Here is a 15,998-nt window from a genome sequence, read left to right as displayed (position 1 = left end):
TTTGGAGGTCGAAAAATTTTTTGACTTTTTTTGGCCGAAAAAAACGCCATACTATACTATGACGTTTTTTATGAGTTTTTATGACATTTTGAGCTCGAAAAAAATTTTGACTTTTTTTGGCCGAAAAAAACGCCATACTATACTATGACGTTTTTTATGACTTTTGGAGGTCGAAAAAAATGTTGACTTTTTTTGCCCGAAAAAAACGCCATACTATACTATGACGTTTTTTATGAGTTTTTATGACATTTTGAGGTCGAAAAAATTTTTGACTTTTTTTGGCCGAAAAAAACGCCATACTATACTATGACGTTTTTTATGACTTTTGGAGGTCGAAAAAATTTTTGACTTTTTTTGTCCGATTTTGACGCCTTACTATACTATGACGTTTTTTATGACTTTTGGAGGTCGAAAAAATTTTTGACTTTTTTTGGCCGAAAAAAACGCCATACTATACTATGACGTTTTTTATGAGTTTTTAAGACATTTTGAGGTCGAAAAAAATTTTGACTTTTTTTGTCCGAAAAAAACGCCTTACTATACTATGACGTTTTTTATGACTTTTGGAGGTCGAAAAATTTTTTAACTCTTTTTGCCCGAAAAAAACGCCATACTATACTATGACCTTTTTTATGACTTTTGGAGGTCGAAAAAAATGTTGACTTTTTTTGGCCGAAAAAAACGCCTTACTATACTATGACGTTTTTTATGAGTTTTTATGACATTTTGGACGTCGAAAAAAATTTTGACTTTTTTTGGCCGAAAAAAACGCCATACTATACTATGACGTTTTTTATGACTTTTGGACGTCGAAAAAATTTTTGACTTTTTTTGTCCGATTTTGACGCCTTACTATACTATGACGTTTTTTATGATATTTTGAGGTCGAAAAAAATTTTGACTTTTTTTGGCCGAAAAAAACGCCTTACTATACTATGACGTTTTTTATGACTTTTGGAGGTCGAAAAATTTTTTGACTTTTTTTGGCCGAAAAAAACGCCATACTATACTATAACGTTTTTTATGAGTTTTTATGACATTTTGAGCTCGAAAAAAATTTTGACTTTTTTTGGCCGAAAAAAACGCCATACTATACTATGACGTTTTTTATGACTTTTGGAGGTCGAAAAAAATTTTGACTTTTTTTGCCCGAAAAAAACGCCTTACTATACTATGACGTTTTTTATGAGTTTTTATGACATTTTGAGGTCAAAAAAAATTTTGACTTTTTTTGGCCGAAAAAAACGCCTTACTATACTATGACGTTTTTTATGACATTTTGAGGTCGAAAAAAATGTTGACTTTTTTGTCCGAAAAAAACACCTTACTATACTATGACGTTTTTTATGACATTTTGTGGTCGAAAAAAATGTTGACTTTTTTTGGCCGAAAAAAACGCCTTACTATACTATGACGTTTTTTATGAGTTTTTATGACATTTTGAGGTCGAAAAAAATTTTGACTTTTTTTGGCCGAAAAAAACGCCTTACTATACTATGACGTTTTTTATGAGTTTTTATGACATTTTGAGCTCGAAAAAAATTTTGACTTTTTTTGTCCGATTTTGACGCCTTACTATACTATGACGTTTTTTATGACATTTTGAGGTCGAAAAAAATTTTTGACTTTTTTTGTCCGAAAAAAACGCCTTACTATACTATGACGTTTTTTATGACTTTTGGAGGTCGAAAAATTTTTTGACTTTTTTTGTCCGATTTTGACGCCTTACTATACTATGACGTTTTTTATGACTTTTGGACGTCGAAAAATTTTTTGACTTTTTTTGTCTGAAAAAAACGCCTTACTATGACGTTTTTTATGACTTTTGGAGGTCGAAAAAATTTTTGACTTTTTTTGGCCGAAAAAAACGCCTTACTATACTATGATGTTTTTTATGACTTTTGGACGTCGAAAAAATTTTTGACTTTTTTTGTCCGATTTTGACGCCTTACTATACTATGACGTTTTTTATGACATTTTGAGGTCGAAAAAATGTTTGACTTTTTTTGTCCGAAAAAAACGCCATACTATACTATGATGTTTTTTATGACTTTTGGAGGTCGAAAAAATTTTTGACTTTTTTTGTCCGATTTTGACGCCTTACTATACTATGACCTTTTTTATGACATTTTGAGGTCGAAAAAAATTTTGACTTTTTTTGGCCGAAAAAAACGCCTTACTATACTATGACGTTTTTTATGACTTTTGGAGGTCAAAAAAATTTTGGACTTTTTTTGGCCGAAAAAAACGCGTTACTATACTATGACGTTTTTTATGACATTTTGAGCTCGAAAAATATTTTGACTTTTTTTGGCCGAAAAAAACGCCTTACTATACTATGACGTTTTTTATGACATTTTGAGGTCGAAAAAAATTTTGACTTTTTTTGTCCGAAAAAAACGCCTTACTATACTATGACATTTTTTATGAGTTTTTATGACATTTTGAGATCGAAAAAATTTTTGACTTTTTTTGTCCGAAAAAAACGCCATACTATACTATGACGTTTTTTATGACTTTTGGAGGTCGAAAAAAATGTTGACTTTTTTTGCCCGAATAAAACGCCATACTATACTATGACGTTTTTTTATGAGTTTTTATGACATTTTGAGGTCGAAAAAAATTTTGACTTTTTTTGGCCGAAAAAAACGCCTTACTATACTATGACGCTTTTTATGACTTTTGGAGGTCGAAAAAATTTTTGACTTTTTTTGGCCGAAAAAAACGCCTTACTATACTATGACGTTTTTTATGACATTTTGAGGTCGAAAAAAATTTTGACTTTTTTTGGCCGAAAAAAACGCCTTACTATACTATGACGTTTTTTATGACTTTTGGAGGTCGAAAATTTTTTTGACTTTTTTTTGCCGAAAAAAACGCCTTACTATACTATGACGTTTTTTATGACATTTTGAGGTCGAAAAAAATTTTGACTTTTTTTGGCCGAAAAAAACGCCTTACTATACTATGACGTTTTTTATGACATTTTGAGGTCGAAAAAATTTTTGACTTTTTTTGTCCGAAAAAAACGCCATACTATACTATGACGTTTTTTATGACTTTTGGAGGTCGAAAAAAATGTTGACTTTTTTTGCCCGAAAAAAACGCCTTACTATACTATGACGTTTTTTATGACTTTTGGAGGTCAAAAAAATTTTTGACTTTTTTTGGCCGAAAAAAACGCCTTACTATACTATGACGTTTTTTATGACATTTTGAGGTCGAAAAAAATTTTGACTTTTTTTGGCCGAAAAAAACGCCTTACTATACTATGACGTTTTTTATGACTTTTGGAGGTCGAAAATTTTTTTGACTTTTTTTTGCCGAAAAAAACGCCTTACTATACTATGACGTTTTTTATGACATTTTGAGGTCGAAAAAAATTTTGACTTTTTTTGGCCGAAAAAAACGCCTTACTATACTATGACGTTTTTTATGACATTTTGAGGTCGAAAAAATTTTTGACTTTTTTTGGCCGAAAAAAACGCCTTACTATACTATGACGTTTTTTATGACTTTTGGACGTCGAAAAATTTTTTGACTTTTTTTGTCCGAAAAAAACGCCTTACTATACTATGACGTTTTTTATGACATTTTGAGGTCGAAAAAAATGTTGACTTTTTTTGGCCGAAAAAAACGCCATACTATACTATGACATTTTTTATGAGTTTTTATGACATTTTGAGCTCGAAAAAATTTTTGACTTTTTTTGGCCAAAAAAAAACGCCATACTATACTATGACGTTTTTTATGATTTTTGGAGGTCGAAAAAAATGTTGACTTTTTTTGTCCGAAAAAAACGCCATACTATACTATGACATTTTTTATGAGTTTTTATGACATTTTGAGGTCGAAAAAAATTTTGACTTTTTTTGTCCGAAAAAAACGCCATACTATACTATGACGTTTTTTATGACATTTTGAGGCCGAAATTTTTTTTGACTTTTTCGGCCGATTTTTAAGTTTGTTATGAGTACGACTTCAATATATGCTAAAAATGTCATACTATGGTAAGGCTTCAAAATAGGCCAAAAAAAGTCATACTTTAGTAAGGTCTCAAAATGACATAAAAAAACATCACAGTATAGTGATGTTTTTTTATGTCATTTTTAAAGTCATACTTTAGTACGACCTCAAAATATGCTAAAAAATGTCATAGTATAGTAAGGCTTCAAAATAGGCCAAAAAAGTCATACTTCAGTATGACCCCAAATGCCATAAAAAACATACTCTGGTAAGGCTTCAAAATCGGCCAAAAAAAGTCATTCTTTAATAAGGCCTCAAAATGTCATAAAAAACGTCATAGTATATTAAGGCTTCAAAATAGGAAAAAATTCAATGCAGTATATTAAGGCATAAGTATATTAAAAAACAAACACAGAAACCATATGAGTTCATTAAACAATAGCACAGTGTTTTCAAACAGAAACGATGTACATGTTTTTTTGCATAGAAAACGGGGAACTGAGATCCGATTACAAGTGGTTATTGGAGCTGCATTTGTCAACAGGGCCAGTTTAGCATTGGAAATTTCAAAAGCTTCTGATTTCAAGAGCCATGTTACACCTGATTCAAGCTGAGTTTTCTTGTGTGGACATAAAAAGAATAAACGTAGCAGCCTGAACAATGGGCAGATCTCTAAATCTGAGGTAACTCAGGGGAAGAAAGAAAGAAAAAGATGTTTTATTACATGTGTGTGAATTTAATTCACAACATGTCGGTAATGATGCCTCAACCAACGCCACTGACCTAAAACTTTGACTGAATAAAAGCCACATTTAAGGAGGATAAAACCAACATCTTCAGTCTCTGCAGCGTTTAAGGAGGGAAACCATGGAAACAAACTGCCCGAATGTGCTTGGCTCAAGAGAGCTCTCAAAGGTTTGAGCAGTGGGAAGAAAGAACAAACAGCGGGTAGGAATGTGATTGAAGAAATCCCAAAATAGAAAGAGTCAACTACACTGGCAGAGAGCAGAAGCAGGGGAGCTGAGAGCGGATTTTCGGCTGCAATATTTATGACAGGAAGAGTATTTCGAGCCAGTACTGTTGTTTTACATATGAATATGGAAGAGATACACATATGCACATGGGGATGTAGCAATATATAGTGCACACAATAAATTTACAATAAATCATGTGTAAAAATGTTCCGACCATATTATACAGCAGATGATTCATTTTTGAGTTGGACTTTACCCTGTCTCTGGTGAGCATCTGTGCCCGGTTCTTGTGGACGATCTTGACAATGCCAGGCGGCTGGATCCACGCCTCTCCGTCCACCTGCACAGGAACGCCCTCCTCCCCCAGGATGGTAATCTTTACCTGACGGCACTGGGGCACAACAGAGCAGAAAACAGCACAAGACGAGACTCCTTGTTCTCTCCCATATGTAAAATATTTCCAGTAAAAACAACAGAACTGATTATCTGTTCAAAACAAGATTTGCAACCCAGCCCATCACAATCAATAAAGTTTTTATTCCATTCCACCCCCCAAAGCTGTTATCTCTAAGTTGTCAAGTACCTATTTCCGGTTGTGATGTTCTGCTTTAACTCAAAAGAATTCAGGTTTATAAGACTACAATAAAAATCTCAGTATAATCTGGTGTAAAGATTCCATCAGCTATCTAACAACTGCAGTATTTTCTAATTGTTGTGGGGTTTTTTTTTAATCACTTTAATCAAAGCTGAGTTCAGTGTGCAAGGATGTGTGTGTTACCTGTGCAATGCGGTGGTGCTGCAGGTTGATGACTCTGGACATGGCCATCTGCATGCTGCCAAACACAGCCACCACCTCCAGTTTCTTATCGTCAAATGACGGAGCCCCGAAGTTCTGAACGTATGCAGGAGATGAGAGCGAAGGGCATCAGGCAAATTACTTTCAGTGTGGCCAGTTTATAAATAAAATCATAAAATCACTTTTAAGTGATCAACTTGGAACAAAGTAAGTTTTTTTTCCACTAAAGAAAGACCAAATTCCTGATCTAACTGAAAAAGAAACCTTTGAGACATACTTTTTTTTTGTTTTTAATTACATATGCGAATCAATCTACTGTCTGCTGCTGCTTTCTTTACACTCACATTATCTTCCTTGGTGCCTCCCCAGAAGTTGATACCGCCTGCATAACTGGGGATGTTGAGCACAGCCAAGCCCTGCAGACTCGGCAGAGACATGGGAACACCATCACACTGCGGAGAGAAAGGAGAGAGGAAGTTAGAAGGGTAGAGATTTTAAAAAATTCAGGATGTTAGAGGAAGACAGCTGATAGCAATTTGTTGTTTCCCATAACAGAAGCAGCTACATTCTGTTTCTCATTCATTAGGAGGAGTCAGCGTGTGTCTGCATGTCTGACCTCCAGCTGAACTCTCTGCTCCAGGTTCTTGTACGTCTTCTGGACCAGCTCTTTGGTTCCCAGTACTCCGTACCACATCATGTTTTTGGTGCGACTACTGCAGGGGGAGACAGGAGGGAGGCAGCAACGAATCAAAGCTGTGTTTGTTTCATTCCATTTAAACTTTATGAGAATGTCCATAAAAAAGGTAAAGCTGAGTCACATCAGCTGGGGACAGAAGATGGACATTCATTTGTATGAGAATATCATTCTTTATTCACATTTCATAATTTTCTTTAATCTTTATCTTTAATGTCAATTAACATGGAAACATCTCCTGGATGGTCTCCTGGATTATGTAATAATCTGTAAAGATACAGGGTTTTGCTTAAACCACCAGTTTTAATGGTTTAACGGGTAGATCTAAGTATCACAATGCCCATGACCCTCTAGCCCTGTTGCCATGGAGAACGAAACATAACACTATAATTGACAAATTAATTCAGAAATTGACCCAGAATCCAAAAGTAAACTGATTTAAGCAGCAGACTGTATTGCCAGTTTTTCTTTTCAGCACTGTGTTCTTTAGCTTCAACCCACACCCAGTGCATCCTGGAAGTCGGAGTTAATTTCTCCAGAAGTTTTGATGATGATTAAAGGTCTATTTCCTGAAGCAGGGATGCTGTTAAGTCTTGTATTTTTTCTGACCAAACAGGCTTCATTTTCAGTGGATGTAATTCCAACAGAAAACAACTTCAGCACTGAGATAAACAGATAAACTCAGATAAACATGAGAAATACGTGTTAAAACTGACGAACACTGCAGAGACAATCTCGCTAAAACCTTTACTTTATGTTTACATGGATACATATTAAAGCTAAAATCTTCTAGAGAGTTTCCAAAAAATAAAAGAGTTAAGTATTTTCTAAAAGTGTGAGATGGTGGAAGAATACCAAACACGAATTAATATGGTTTTACAATTGCAACATAATTTCTTCTTGGTAAAAAGAGTTGTCGAGTCACATAATTTAGCAGAACTGCTCAGTAAACTGATTATAATTTTGTGTGTGTGTGTGTGTGTGTGTGTTCATACCTGCATTTTTTGGGATGCTCATCTCTCTTGTTGTTGAACTCCAGGGAAATCTTAGCGTCCAGGCCGATGCCGAAGTAGTTGTTCATCACGCACTTCTCTGAACATTGTCTACAGATACATAGGACATGGATTATTCATTAAAACATTATAGTGCATTGATATAAAAACACATTTAAAAGGATATACAAACAGAAAAGTGAATACACAGACTTACACAGAGTCCTCGTTGAAGGTGACGGTGTTGAGGCTCTCTGGTTTCTCCAGGACGACGGGGGAGATGGGACTTAAGCTTCCTTGACCTGGAAGGAAGCATTATGGGTAAATGAAATGTGCTCCAGGTGAAAATTGGTCTGAAATGGTTATTAAAAGAAGAGTTTCATTTCTGTGGTTAACATAAAGCCAAATTATGGCTCATTCTTGAAGAAATGAGTCACCTGCAAACCTTCTCTGACAAAAAATAACAGAGGTTTGAGTTTTTAAAATACTGACAGTAAAAATGTACAAACAGTGTTTTGGACTTTGTCCCTTCACTTCATTCTCTGTCAGACTAAAGGGACACTTACGTGGCTCAGCATCCTTCAGCTCCTCGCTGTTTTCTCTTTTGATGGAGGACGAGGACGACATCCTCTGGACCTGCGTGTGTCGGTTCTGCTCGTCCACCACTGAAATGATGATGAACGATCGGTGAACTGCTCGCAGCGTGCTCATGTTTATAACATAAGCCTGATTTGATGCTTTGTATAAAGCGATGCTAATGTCAGACAGGCTCCCTCTTACCTTTCTCAGCCTGTTCGATGATCTGCCTCAGGGCTTTCTTCAGGCTGTTGGCCCTGAGCATCAGCTGCTCCTTGGATCGGTATGTTTTGCCCTCTGAACCAGACTCGCCACCACTTTCACCGGGGCTCGAGCTGCTGCTCTCCTGGCTGGGCACTGAACCTGCTGGCACCACCTGGATATAAAATAGAAGGGAAATGTCCTCTTGGTATTCTAAAACCCCTGTTGAAGAATATCTTTAAAATATCCTCTTTTTTTTTAGAACTGATGTTACCCGACTTCCCCATTAGATTTATTCCATTTTAAGAGCAGTGGGAACCCTGCAGCATCACCACAGTATCCGCAAAGCAGCAATATTTAACCAGAAAGTGTCTCCTCATTCATGATTTTTACTCTTCCTGCCCTGTTTGTCTTCATACTGGTGCATCATCTTGTTTCCCTTTTGTTTCTGACAAACGGAGGCTGCAGTTAATATTAATTTACAGGCAGGATGAGAATATCCATATTTTATTAATCAAATATAAAATATACAAAGATGTTAGATTCAAAGCTAAAATTCTGCGCCTCTCCTTTTCTATTGAGCAGGAGGTCGAAATCATTCTGACATTTTGAGTGTTGTGCTATTTCTTTTAAAGCAGCAAAATCAATCTGTGAATGAAAGGCTCCAGTGGGAACAGAGACACAAAAAGCTATATGCAATTTTGTTTTTCAGCTTCAGGAAAGCCACTGTTTTCACTTCTACTCCTGTAAAGGATCAGGACTGAACCAGGGGGGATAGAGAGAGACTATCCCGGGGATAGCGAGATCAAAACATAAATCAGGAAATAAATAAACAAGAAGCTTTTGTGTTTTTCATGCTTTATCACATTTTCCAGGGGGTTAAAATAAAATTTTGGAACAAAGCACTTGAACTGTTTCTTGATCTGAAGTGTTTGGGTTCTACTCTGATTTTAATCAGTGTGTAAGACTAAGCTGATTGCTTTGACCATTACATACTGATTAAAATTGGTATTGTTATTACCTGGGCTTCCGCTTCCTCGCTTAAGGCCTTGACGAGGGAATCAAGCTTCTCATTCAGCAACGCACACTGGAAAAGACAGAGACAGGCACAGAGAGAGATTCTTATTGTTTGTATTGCTAATCAAAATCATATGAGAGGGGTGTAAATTGGGAGATACAGCACACACTTCTTAAATTCTCATTTGTGTGACTGCAGTAACACCTGAAAGCAGCGTGGAATAAATACCTGCTCTTATTCAGCACATAAAGGTCTTTAATTCGCAGAAGCAAAAGCCAAATTTCCCGCTGGGCATCAATAAAGCATCACATTATTTGGAGAAAGACAGATAAGCGGAACGGAGCTCAAAGCGCTCCGACAGAAAGGTTTGGTGGAGGCTCGAGCCGCCTCTGCTGGGTGAAAAGATTTTCTCTTTTTGGAAACGTCAAACAAAAGCAAAAGAAAAAAAGCAAAGCACTCTTCCTCTCAGCACGATCTTCTTTGCAGTTTCAAACTTGTAGGTATTTTACCTGCTGGTGACAAACAATGGCTCTGACTGAATGACACCTGTCCTTGACCTGGGACACGCCATGTTTGTTGACATGTCCATCATCTTCACCTCACTTATTTGCATAATCAGATACGATGACAATGTAGGTGCAATCGAACACTTATACACTATAAATGCAAAGGCCTGTGGATTGGACATCATTATCCATAAAACATACTCCAGATCATATGTTCATACCAGGAGTAAACTGGGTCATAAATGTTATGCCTTGAGTCTATATATGAAGAGAAAACCAGTGTTAAAGGGTTAAGGGTTTCCTGAAATGGAAATGCAGCGTTTTAGCCAGAGGAGTGACTTTAACCCACTTTTTCAACTCTGTTACAAAATGTGCCAGCCCCTCTTTAACACTCATGTTCAGCCTTCCAGCCTCAGTGTCGCTTTCAAATTCTAATGAAGAGCATCCAGAAAACATGGACTGCCACAGGCGCAGAACAGTAGAAGAGGGAACGGTGACACTGAACCTTCAACACAACTATTTCTGTCTCACTTTCTCTATTATGTACACACACACCTACACTTACCCACTAGTTACTGTTATACAAGGCCTTATATAATACACACGATTACACACAAAACCATTTACCTTCTTTGCCATTGCATCTGCCTCCTCCTTGTTCTCTGTGGCTCTCTCATAAGCCTTCCCCACCTCCGCCACAAAATCGTTCACCGTCCCACACAGAAACCTGACGGAGCGGTGGAGAGGGGGGGTTAAATGTTAACATGATTAACACTGAAGATGAAAGACATTATCGGGTTAAAATCTTTCACATTTGGTGATTCACTGTGCAGCCGCTGTGTTTGGAGATTACACACACACACGCTCTTGTTTCATCGCCGCCTACCTGCCTGTCAGCTACGTCGCCTCCACACAGCCACTATTTACTCACAGCTGTTACACTGCTGCTGTATGACTCAGCAGGGAGGTTTCTCCAAACTCACACAGTCCTTGTGCGTTTGGCAAATATTGGATCCAGTAAAATGAATATTGCTCGAAAAACGTGTGCCTCATTTAGAAAAGTTGTGTCCCGCTGTGCGGCCCAGCGGGTGCACTCTGTCAGGTTTTATTTCCAAATTAGATAACTGGAAATTAGATATCTGATTGCACACTAGTTTCTAAAAGGCAGAAGGTGAGGCTGGTGTGATTGCAGAGCGCTGTTGAATGTCTTGCAAATGTTCTTTCAACTTGCAGTGGGAGGAAATGGCAGAAGGAGAAACATTTGTCTGTTACGCTGTATGTTTTCTTCTAATTTAATGAAAAACTAAAGCAAAATATCAGGAATGCTGATGCTGGCAGAATCCCACAAAGGAAATTTTAATGTTTCTGTTTTGAAATGATTTCTATTCATGTGTTAAGTGTTTCGCCTGAGCCCCTAAAATTCCAGTGTTGTGACAAAAACACAAGAACACGTTTCAAAAAAGGAAAGACACATTTTCTCTGTCTGACAACACTGGTGTTATGTTTAGACAGACACATACTTTTGAGTGTGTCCTAAAGTCCCCAGTGTGTTTTAAATGTGCTGCAGGACACACATCGCTGGAGAAAAGTGCTCTGTAATGTCTGCTATACTTGTCCCCAAGGAAGACTGCTAATGTACGAATGCACTGAGGATGACCCCTAAATACTGATTCATCTGACTCTTTCACTTACAGCCAGGCAGCACTTACTGTCCCCTCTACATGTGTGTATGAAAAGGTGTGTGTGTGTGTGTGTGCATGTGTCCTTAGGGATGAGACCAAAGCAAAAAAAAAAAAAAATAATAAAAAAAAAAAAAAAAATCAATACCCACTGACCAGGCATACACTCGCCCCTCTTTCTCTGCCTCTTTCTCTCATCATCTCTCTTTTTCCTTCGCAACCTTCATCCTCCCTTATTTGTTTAAATCTTTCTTCCCTTCTCATCTTTCTCCTGCTTTCCCCCTCTATCCATTTTTCTCTCCCCTCTCCTGTCCCTGTTTTCAAAGGCATTCATGGCACGTACTTGGCAGAGGAAATGACGTCACTGTGTTTGTCCGAGTCCAGGATCTTGGCGAGGTGGGAGGCCACAGAGTCTGCATACTGAGTGATGTGGACCTGAGGGAGAGAAGGCATTATGAACTGAAGGTGAGGCAGAGGAAGGATCATGGTGACCGTCATTTTAAAACATTTAACTACCATCTAGTTTTGGTAGCTGAGAATCAGTGTTCTGCTTACATTCAAAATACAGAGCTGCCCTGTGTCGATATCTCCACCACTCCCTGTGGCTGAAGTCTGATTGCTTTGGCTTCCAGCTGCCAGGCTCAATTGATTCTAAGTGGATGTTTTCGAAAATAATTTCTTGGAGCTTGTGAGATCTGGTTTTGTGGGCGTTAATTTATGGATGCCATCTGTCAAAAAGCAGACAGCTTCCTGAAAATTCTGCAGAGCAATTTACCTGCAGAGGAGAATCAAGGCTGTCGTCTTCCTTCACGATCGGTGTGTGTTTGTTGGTGGTGGGCACCTCGTATGTCATCACGCTCCATCTGAAGGTACACACACAAACAAAAATCGATGAGAAGCACCAGGCACAAAAAAAAACAAACAAAAAAACCTTTATTATCAGATAATCAGACTGATAGGAGTCAGGAGGCCGGGAATTAAAACGGCAGCCCTCATGTCCTTTTTCTATCTGTGGTTGGACAGCTGATAAAAACAGGAGATCGACAAAGTTCAAGCTGAGGACAAAGGCAAATTTCAACACTTTTTACCAAATCAAATCACATTCTTTTCAATTAAATGTTTAACTTTCTCTGAGACTTTCTCAGTATGCACCTGCCCTGCTGAAAACCATTTAAAAAAGACATTTAATTTCTGAACTCCACTGCAAAAACTTGCCGTATTTACACGTATGCTGTTCCTAAACATTATATATGGTTTGGGTGTTTATGATTTAGTTTACTAGAATGTCATGAGTTTCAAAGGAGACCAGGGGTTATGACTGTAATCAGCACGGCTGAAGAACAGGAAGCTTTTGGGGACATTATTTTCAGGCTTGTGCACAAAAATGGGGAACGTCTGTTAGAGGATTAAATACCTGGATGGAGTGATAGTGGCCTTATCCGCTGCTTACGTCCATATAAAGAAGAAAGTGTTGTAAAATGATGAAACTGATGATAGCTCACATGCACAACATACTGCACATTTCTTAAATGTTTCTACATGCGGTCAGGTGTGCACCGCATACATTTCATCAGTTTCACATTCTAGGAAGTTTTAGACTTTTACTGCACTGCAATGAGGCCTCCTGTCTCTGCATTCACCTCTAGTCTTCTTGAAATTTCTGAGGCAGCTTTTGTTCGTTTGTAATGGTTTTGTTAACGTGTGTGTGTGTGTGTGTAATTTTCTGTGAAGTGCATCAATATTTTACAGTGGACTGACAACATAAAGAACTCAGCAGTCACTGTTTGTTTTCAGCCTAATATTCAGGGAAAATCAACTGACTGTGCAGTAAAACTGCTTCAGTCAGTGCGAAGTTCTATGGCATTCAAAGTACAAAGCTCATTTTTAAGTTGTTCATGCATCTTCTCCAGAGATATACACAGAAATAAATAGCCTGTGGCATTTTTACCTCATTATTTTTACTGTTTTTACTGTTGCTTACTCCGGCTGCCCCTAACAAATATAACCCTAAAAAGGATTAGATTTAGACACTGCATTCATTATTTATTCATTTGGGATGTCCCCCACTAACCTTCTTTAATAAAACTCATCACATATTTATACTGTAGCTAAAAGCAATTCAGCCCTCAGTCCACCTGAAATAGACCTGACTTACGAAATTGAGGAACAAAACAGAAAATGAAATCCTCTGAGGGAAGACAAAGCAAACCGGTCTTACCGGTCCAACATTTTGGTGGTGGCTCTCTCCAGCTTCTCCAGGATCTGCAGCAGCTGAGCATCGTCGTCACAGAGGCCCCCCCAGCCCAGAACACGAGCCAGGTCATTACCTGTGCCCAGAGGCAGCACACCGAGCTGGCACTGCGGAGACACAGGAAAATAAAAATATGATAATCGGAGGCGAGATCAATAGATCATCTGCGAACAAATTCATGAATCCCGTTTTTAATTAAAAGCAGCACTAAACAAGCTGTTTTTGTTCTTGAAAATACATCTAATTAATCAAAATGAATAAAGTGGTGCTGCAACAAAGTCAGACACCACAGATTAAACCTTTGTAATATCTCAGGATCTAAACTCAAAGTTCTGATTAACAATATGTGTCCAGAGGAGGAAGGACTCACCAGCACTTAATTACTTCAGCAGCATTTGGATCAGGTTAAATCATAGTGAAGGATTTCACACATTACTTAAGGAAATAATTTACACACATTTATCACAAACATGCTGCACAAAGTAGCTGCATACGCACTTTTAAAATCTTTATTTGAAGTCGTGCAGGCAGCATCTGTTCCAGTCACAACTAAATAAATTCCCTTATTTTGACGAGTAACTGAAGCTCACAGGAAGCCTTGAGTTTACATGTCTGATGACAGCAAGATTAATAACTTATCAAAGTTTTCAAAATCCTACAATTTTCAGCAAACGGTATTTACAATATTGTAGTAATGAACAATCAAACTGAATACATGATGTCGAGACCAAATAGAGGACAGACAGCTACAGGTTCTGGATAACTCGCTGCTGTTTCTCCACAGTTACCTTACACATCAGTATTATATCATCATCCCCTCCTCCTCCTCCTCTTCCACCTCGTCGCTCTCACCTGTTTATGGAGGTTGAGTTTATCCAGCTCTGAGAGCACCCAGCCCACGCTGCCATCTCCTCCGCACACCAGGATACGAAACGTCACAAACTTCTGGAAAAGGCGAAGGCTGAGAGAGGAGAGAGGAGAGTGGGACGGGAGGACGAGGAGAGAAAGAGGTAGATGTCATGAAAAGACAGTGAAATTACAGCACTTGCACTTAAGCGCGTTCACTATTGACCTTTTCAATCAATTCTCAACACGTGAAACCAAAATGCTGTTTGTTTGATCCTCCATCCTCCAATTCCCCAAAGCACTACAACATTTCAGAAGTAAGCTCAAGTACCCGAGCTCTGGTCCTCCGTTCATCAGGTCAAAGACTTGAGCTGGGTTGAGAAGCTGCTTGAACTTGCGGAGGAACTTGACCCCCTGGTTGTCCCCACTTTTGGAGTTGACCAAGACAAGGAGAGGGCTGGAGCATGACGCAGAGGTGGCCTTCCAAAAGCCTGAAAAAGAGGGTTTGTGGTGATTCTGACTGTGTCGGATCTGTTAATTCCACATGACAGATAGTTTTTTGTGTGTAAAGTGATTATCCACGTGGAAACAAGATAAATGTGAGACAGAAGAAAAAGGAGAGGGTCAGTCGTAGTGTCACACCCTGTGCAGCCAAAGGATTTACACCAGTGGAGTTGCATATCTGAACTTTGGACCTAATGTACATGCAATAATATGAACGTGTGTAGGTGTGTGGGTGTAAGAGGTGTCTCACCATCTGAGTCGATGCTGTTCAGTGCAGTGGGAGGGATGATTGACACTCGACATTGACCCAAGGGACACACCTTCCCCATTTGTTCTTTACAGCTGCTGTGGACCTACAAGTGCGCGCGCACACAGACACACACACACACACAACACACACACAGAGTCAGTGGTCTCCATAGTAATTCTATATTTCAGTAGAAGCGAAAAGGTCATTATATCCCTCTGAAACCCACCAAATGTCAGTTCTATAACCTTTACAAATACCGCTCTGATTCATTTGTGTGCGTGTCTGTGTGTTTCTGTGTATATGTGCAAGTGTATACATGTAAGTGTGTGTGCGTGTGCATATGTGCTGAGGATCAGACTTTACATTAAAAGCCTCCATTTGCTCTCAGCAGTGCTGCCTTTGCAAAGTAAAACGGAAAATCTCTGATTGTTTTACAGCAGTTTTGAACATTTTACTGCTCACATCACAATATGAAACAACAATTTCAAATAAATATTTTGAAATGAACATTGTCTTACGTACTTCTTGTTAAGTAAAGTGTGCTTATTTTATATTGAGACTAGCTGCTTTTACCCTTTTAATGTCTTTTGGCTTTAATTGGCTGAGACAATAGGAGACAATAATGTAAAGGGAGGAAAATGAGATTAAATGAAAAATAAAAGACACATGTGAAACACTGAATCAAACTCCTAACACGTATTAGCCTGTGTCTCCATGTTAGAGCTCTGCTGCTGCTTTGTGCAGC

The 15,998-nt window shown here is 38.2% G+C and overlaps 1 protein-coding gene across 4 annotated transcripts in view; it reads right to left on the bottom strand.

The window, feature by feature from the left end:
- si:dkey-172j4.3 (diacylglycerol kinase delta) overlaps window positions 1–15,998 on the bottom strand; it is a 114,688-nt gene that overhangs the window by 61,742 nt on the left and 36,948 nt on the right. For all 4 annotated transcript variants that reach the window (XM_041030744.1, XM_041030746.1, XM_041030747.1 and 1 more), the window contains 16 exons: window positions 15,254–15,356; window positions 14,831–14,990; window positions 14,506–14,614; window positions 13,621–13,760; window positions 12,178–12,265; window positions 11,746–11,837; window positions 10,351–10,450; window positions 9,221–9,286; window positions 8,203–8,374; window positions 7,989–8,087; window positions 7,640–7,724; window positions 7,426–7,533; window positions 6,353–6,449; window positions 6,081–6,188; window positions 5,719–5,832; window positions 5,197–5,331 (listed from right to left, as the gene is read on the bottom strand). In XM_041030744.1, the coding sequence (XP_040886678.1) occupies window positions 5,197–5,331; window positions 5,719–5,832; window positions 6,081–6,188; window positions 6,353–6,449; window positions 7,426–7,533; window positions 7,640–7,724; window positions 7,989–8,087; window positions 8,203–8,374; window positions 9,221–9,286; window positions 10,351–10,450; window positions 11,746–11,837; window positions 12,178–12,265; window positions 13,621–13,760; window positions 14,506–14,614; window positions 14,831–14,990; window positions 15,254–15,356 (1,776 nt within the window). The remainder of the gene's footprint in view (window positions 1–5,196; window positions 5,332–5,718; window positions 5,833–6,080; window positions 6,189–6,352; window positions 6,450–7,425; window positions 7,534–7,639; window positions 7,725–7,988; window positions 8,088–8,202; window positions 8,375–9,220; window positions 9,287–10,350; window positions 10,451–11,745; window positions 11,838–12,177; window positions 12,266–13,620; window positions 13,761–14,505; window positions 14,615–14,830; window positions 14,991–15,253; window positions 15,357–15,998) is intronic.

The sequence above is a fragment of the Toxotes jaculatrix genome, chromosome 23 (assembly GCF_017976425.1).
Source record: "Toxotes jaculatrix isolate fToxJac2 chromosome 23, fToxJac2.pri, whole genome shotgun sequence".
NCBI classification, from domain to species: Eukaryota; Metazoa; Chordata; class Actinopteri; family Toxotidae; genus Toxotes; species Toxotes jaculatrix.
This window is presented reverse-complemented; position numbering and strand designations above follow the sequence as displayed.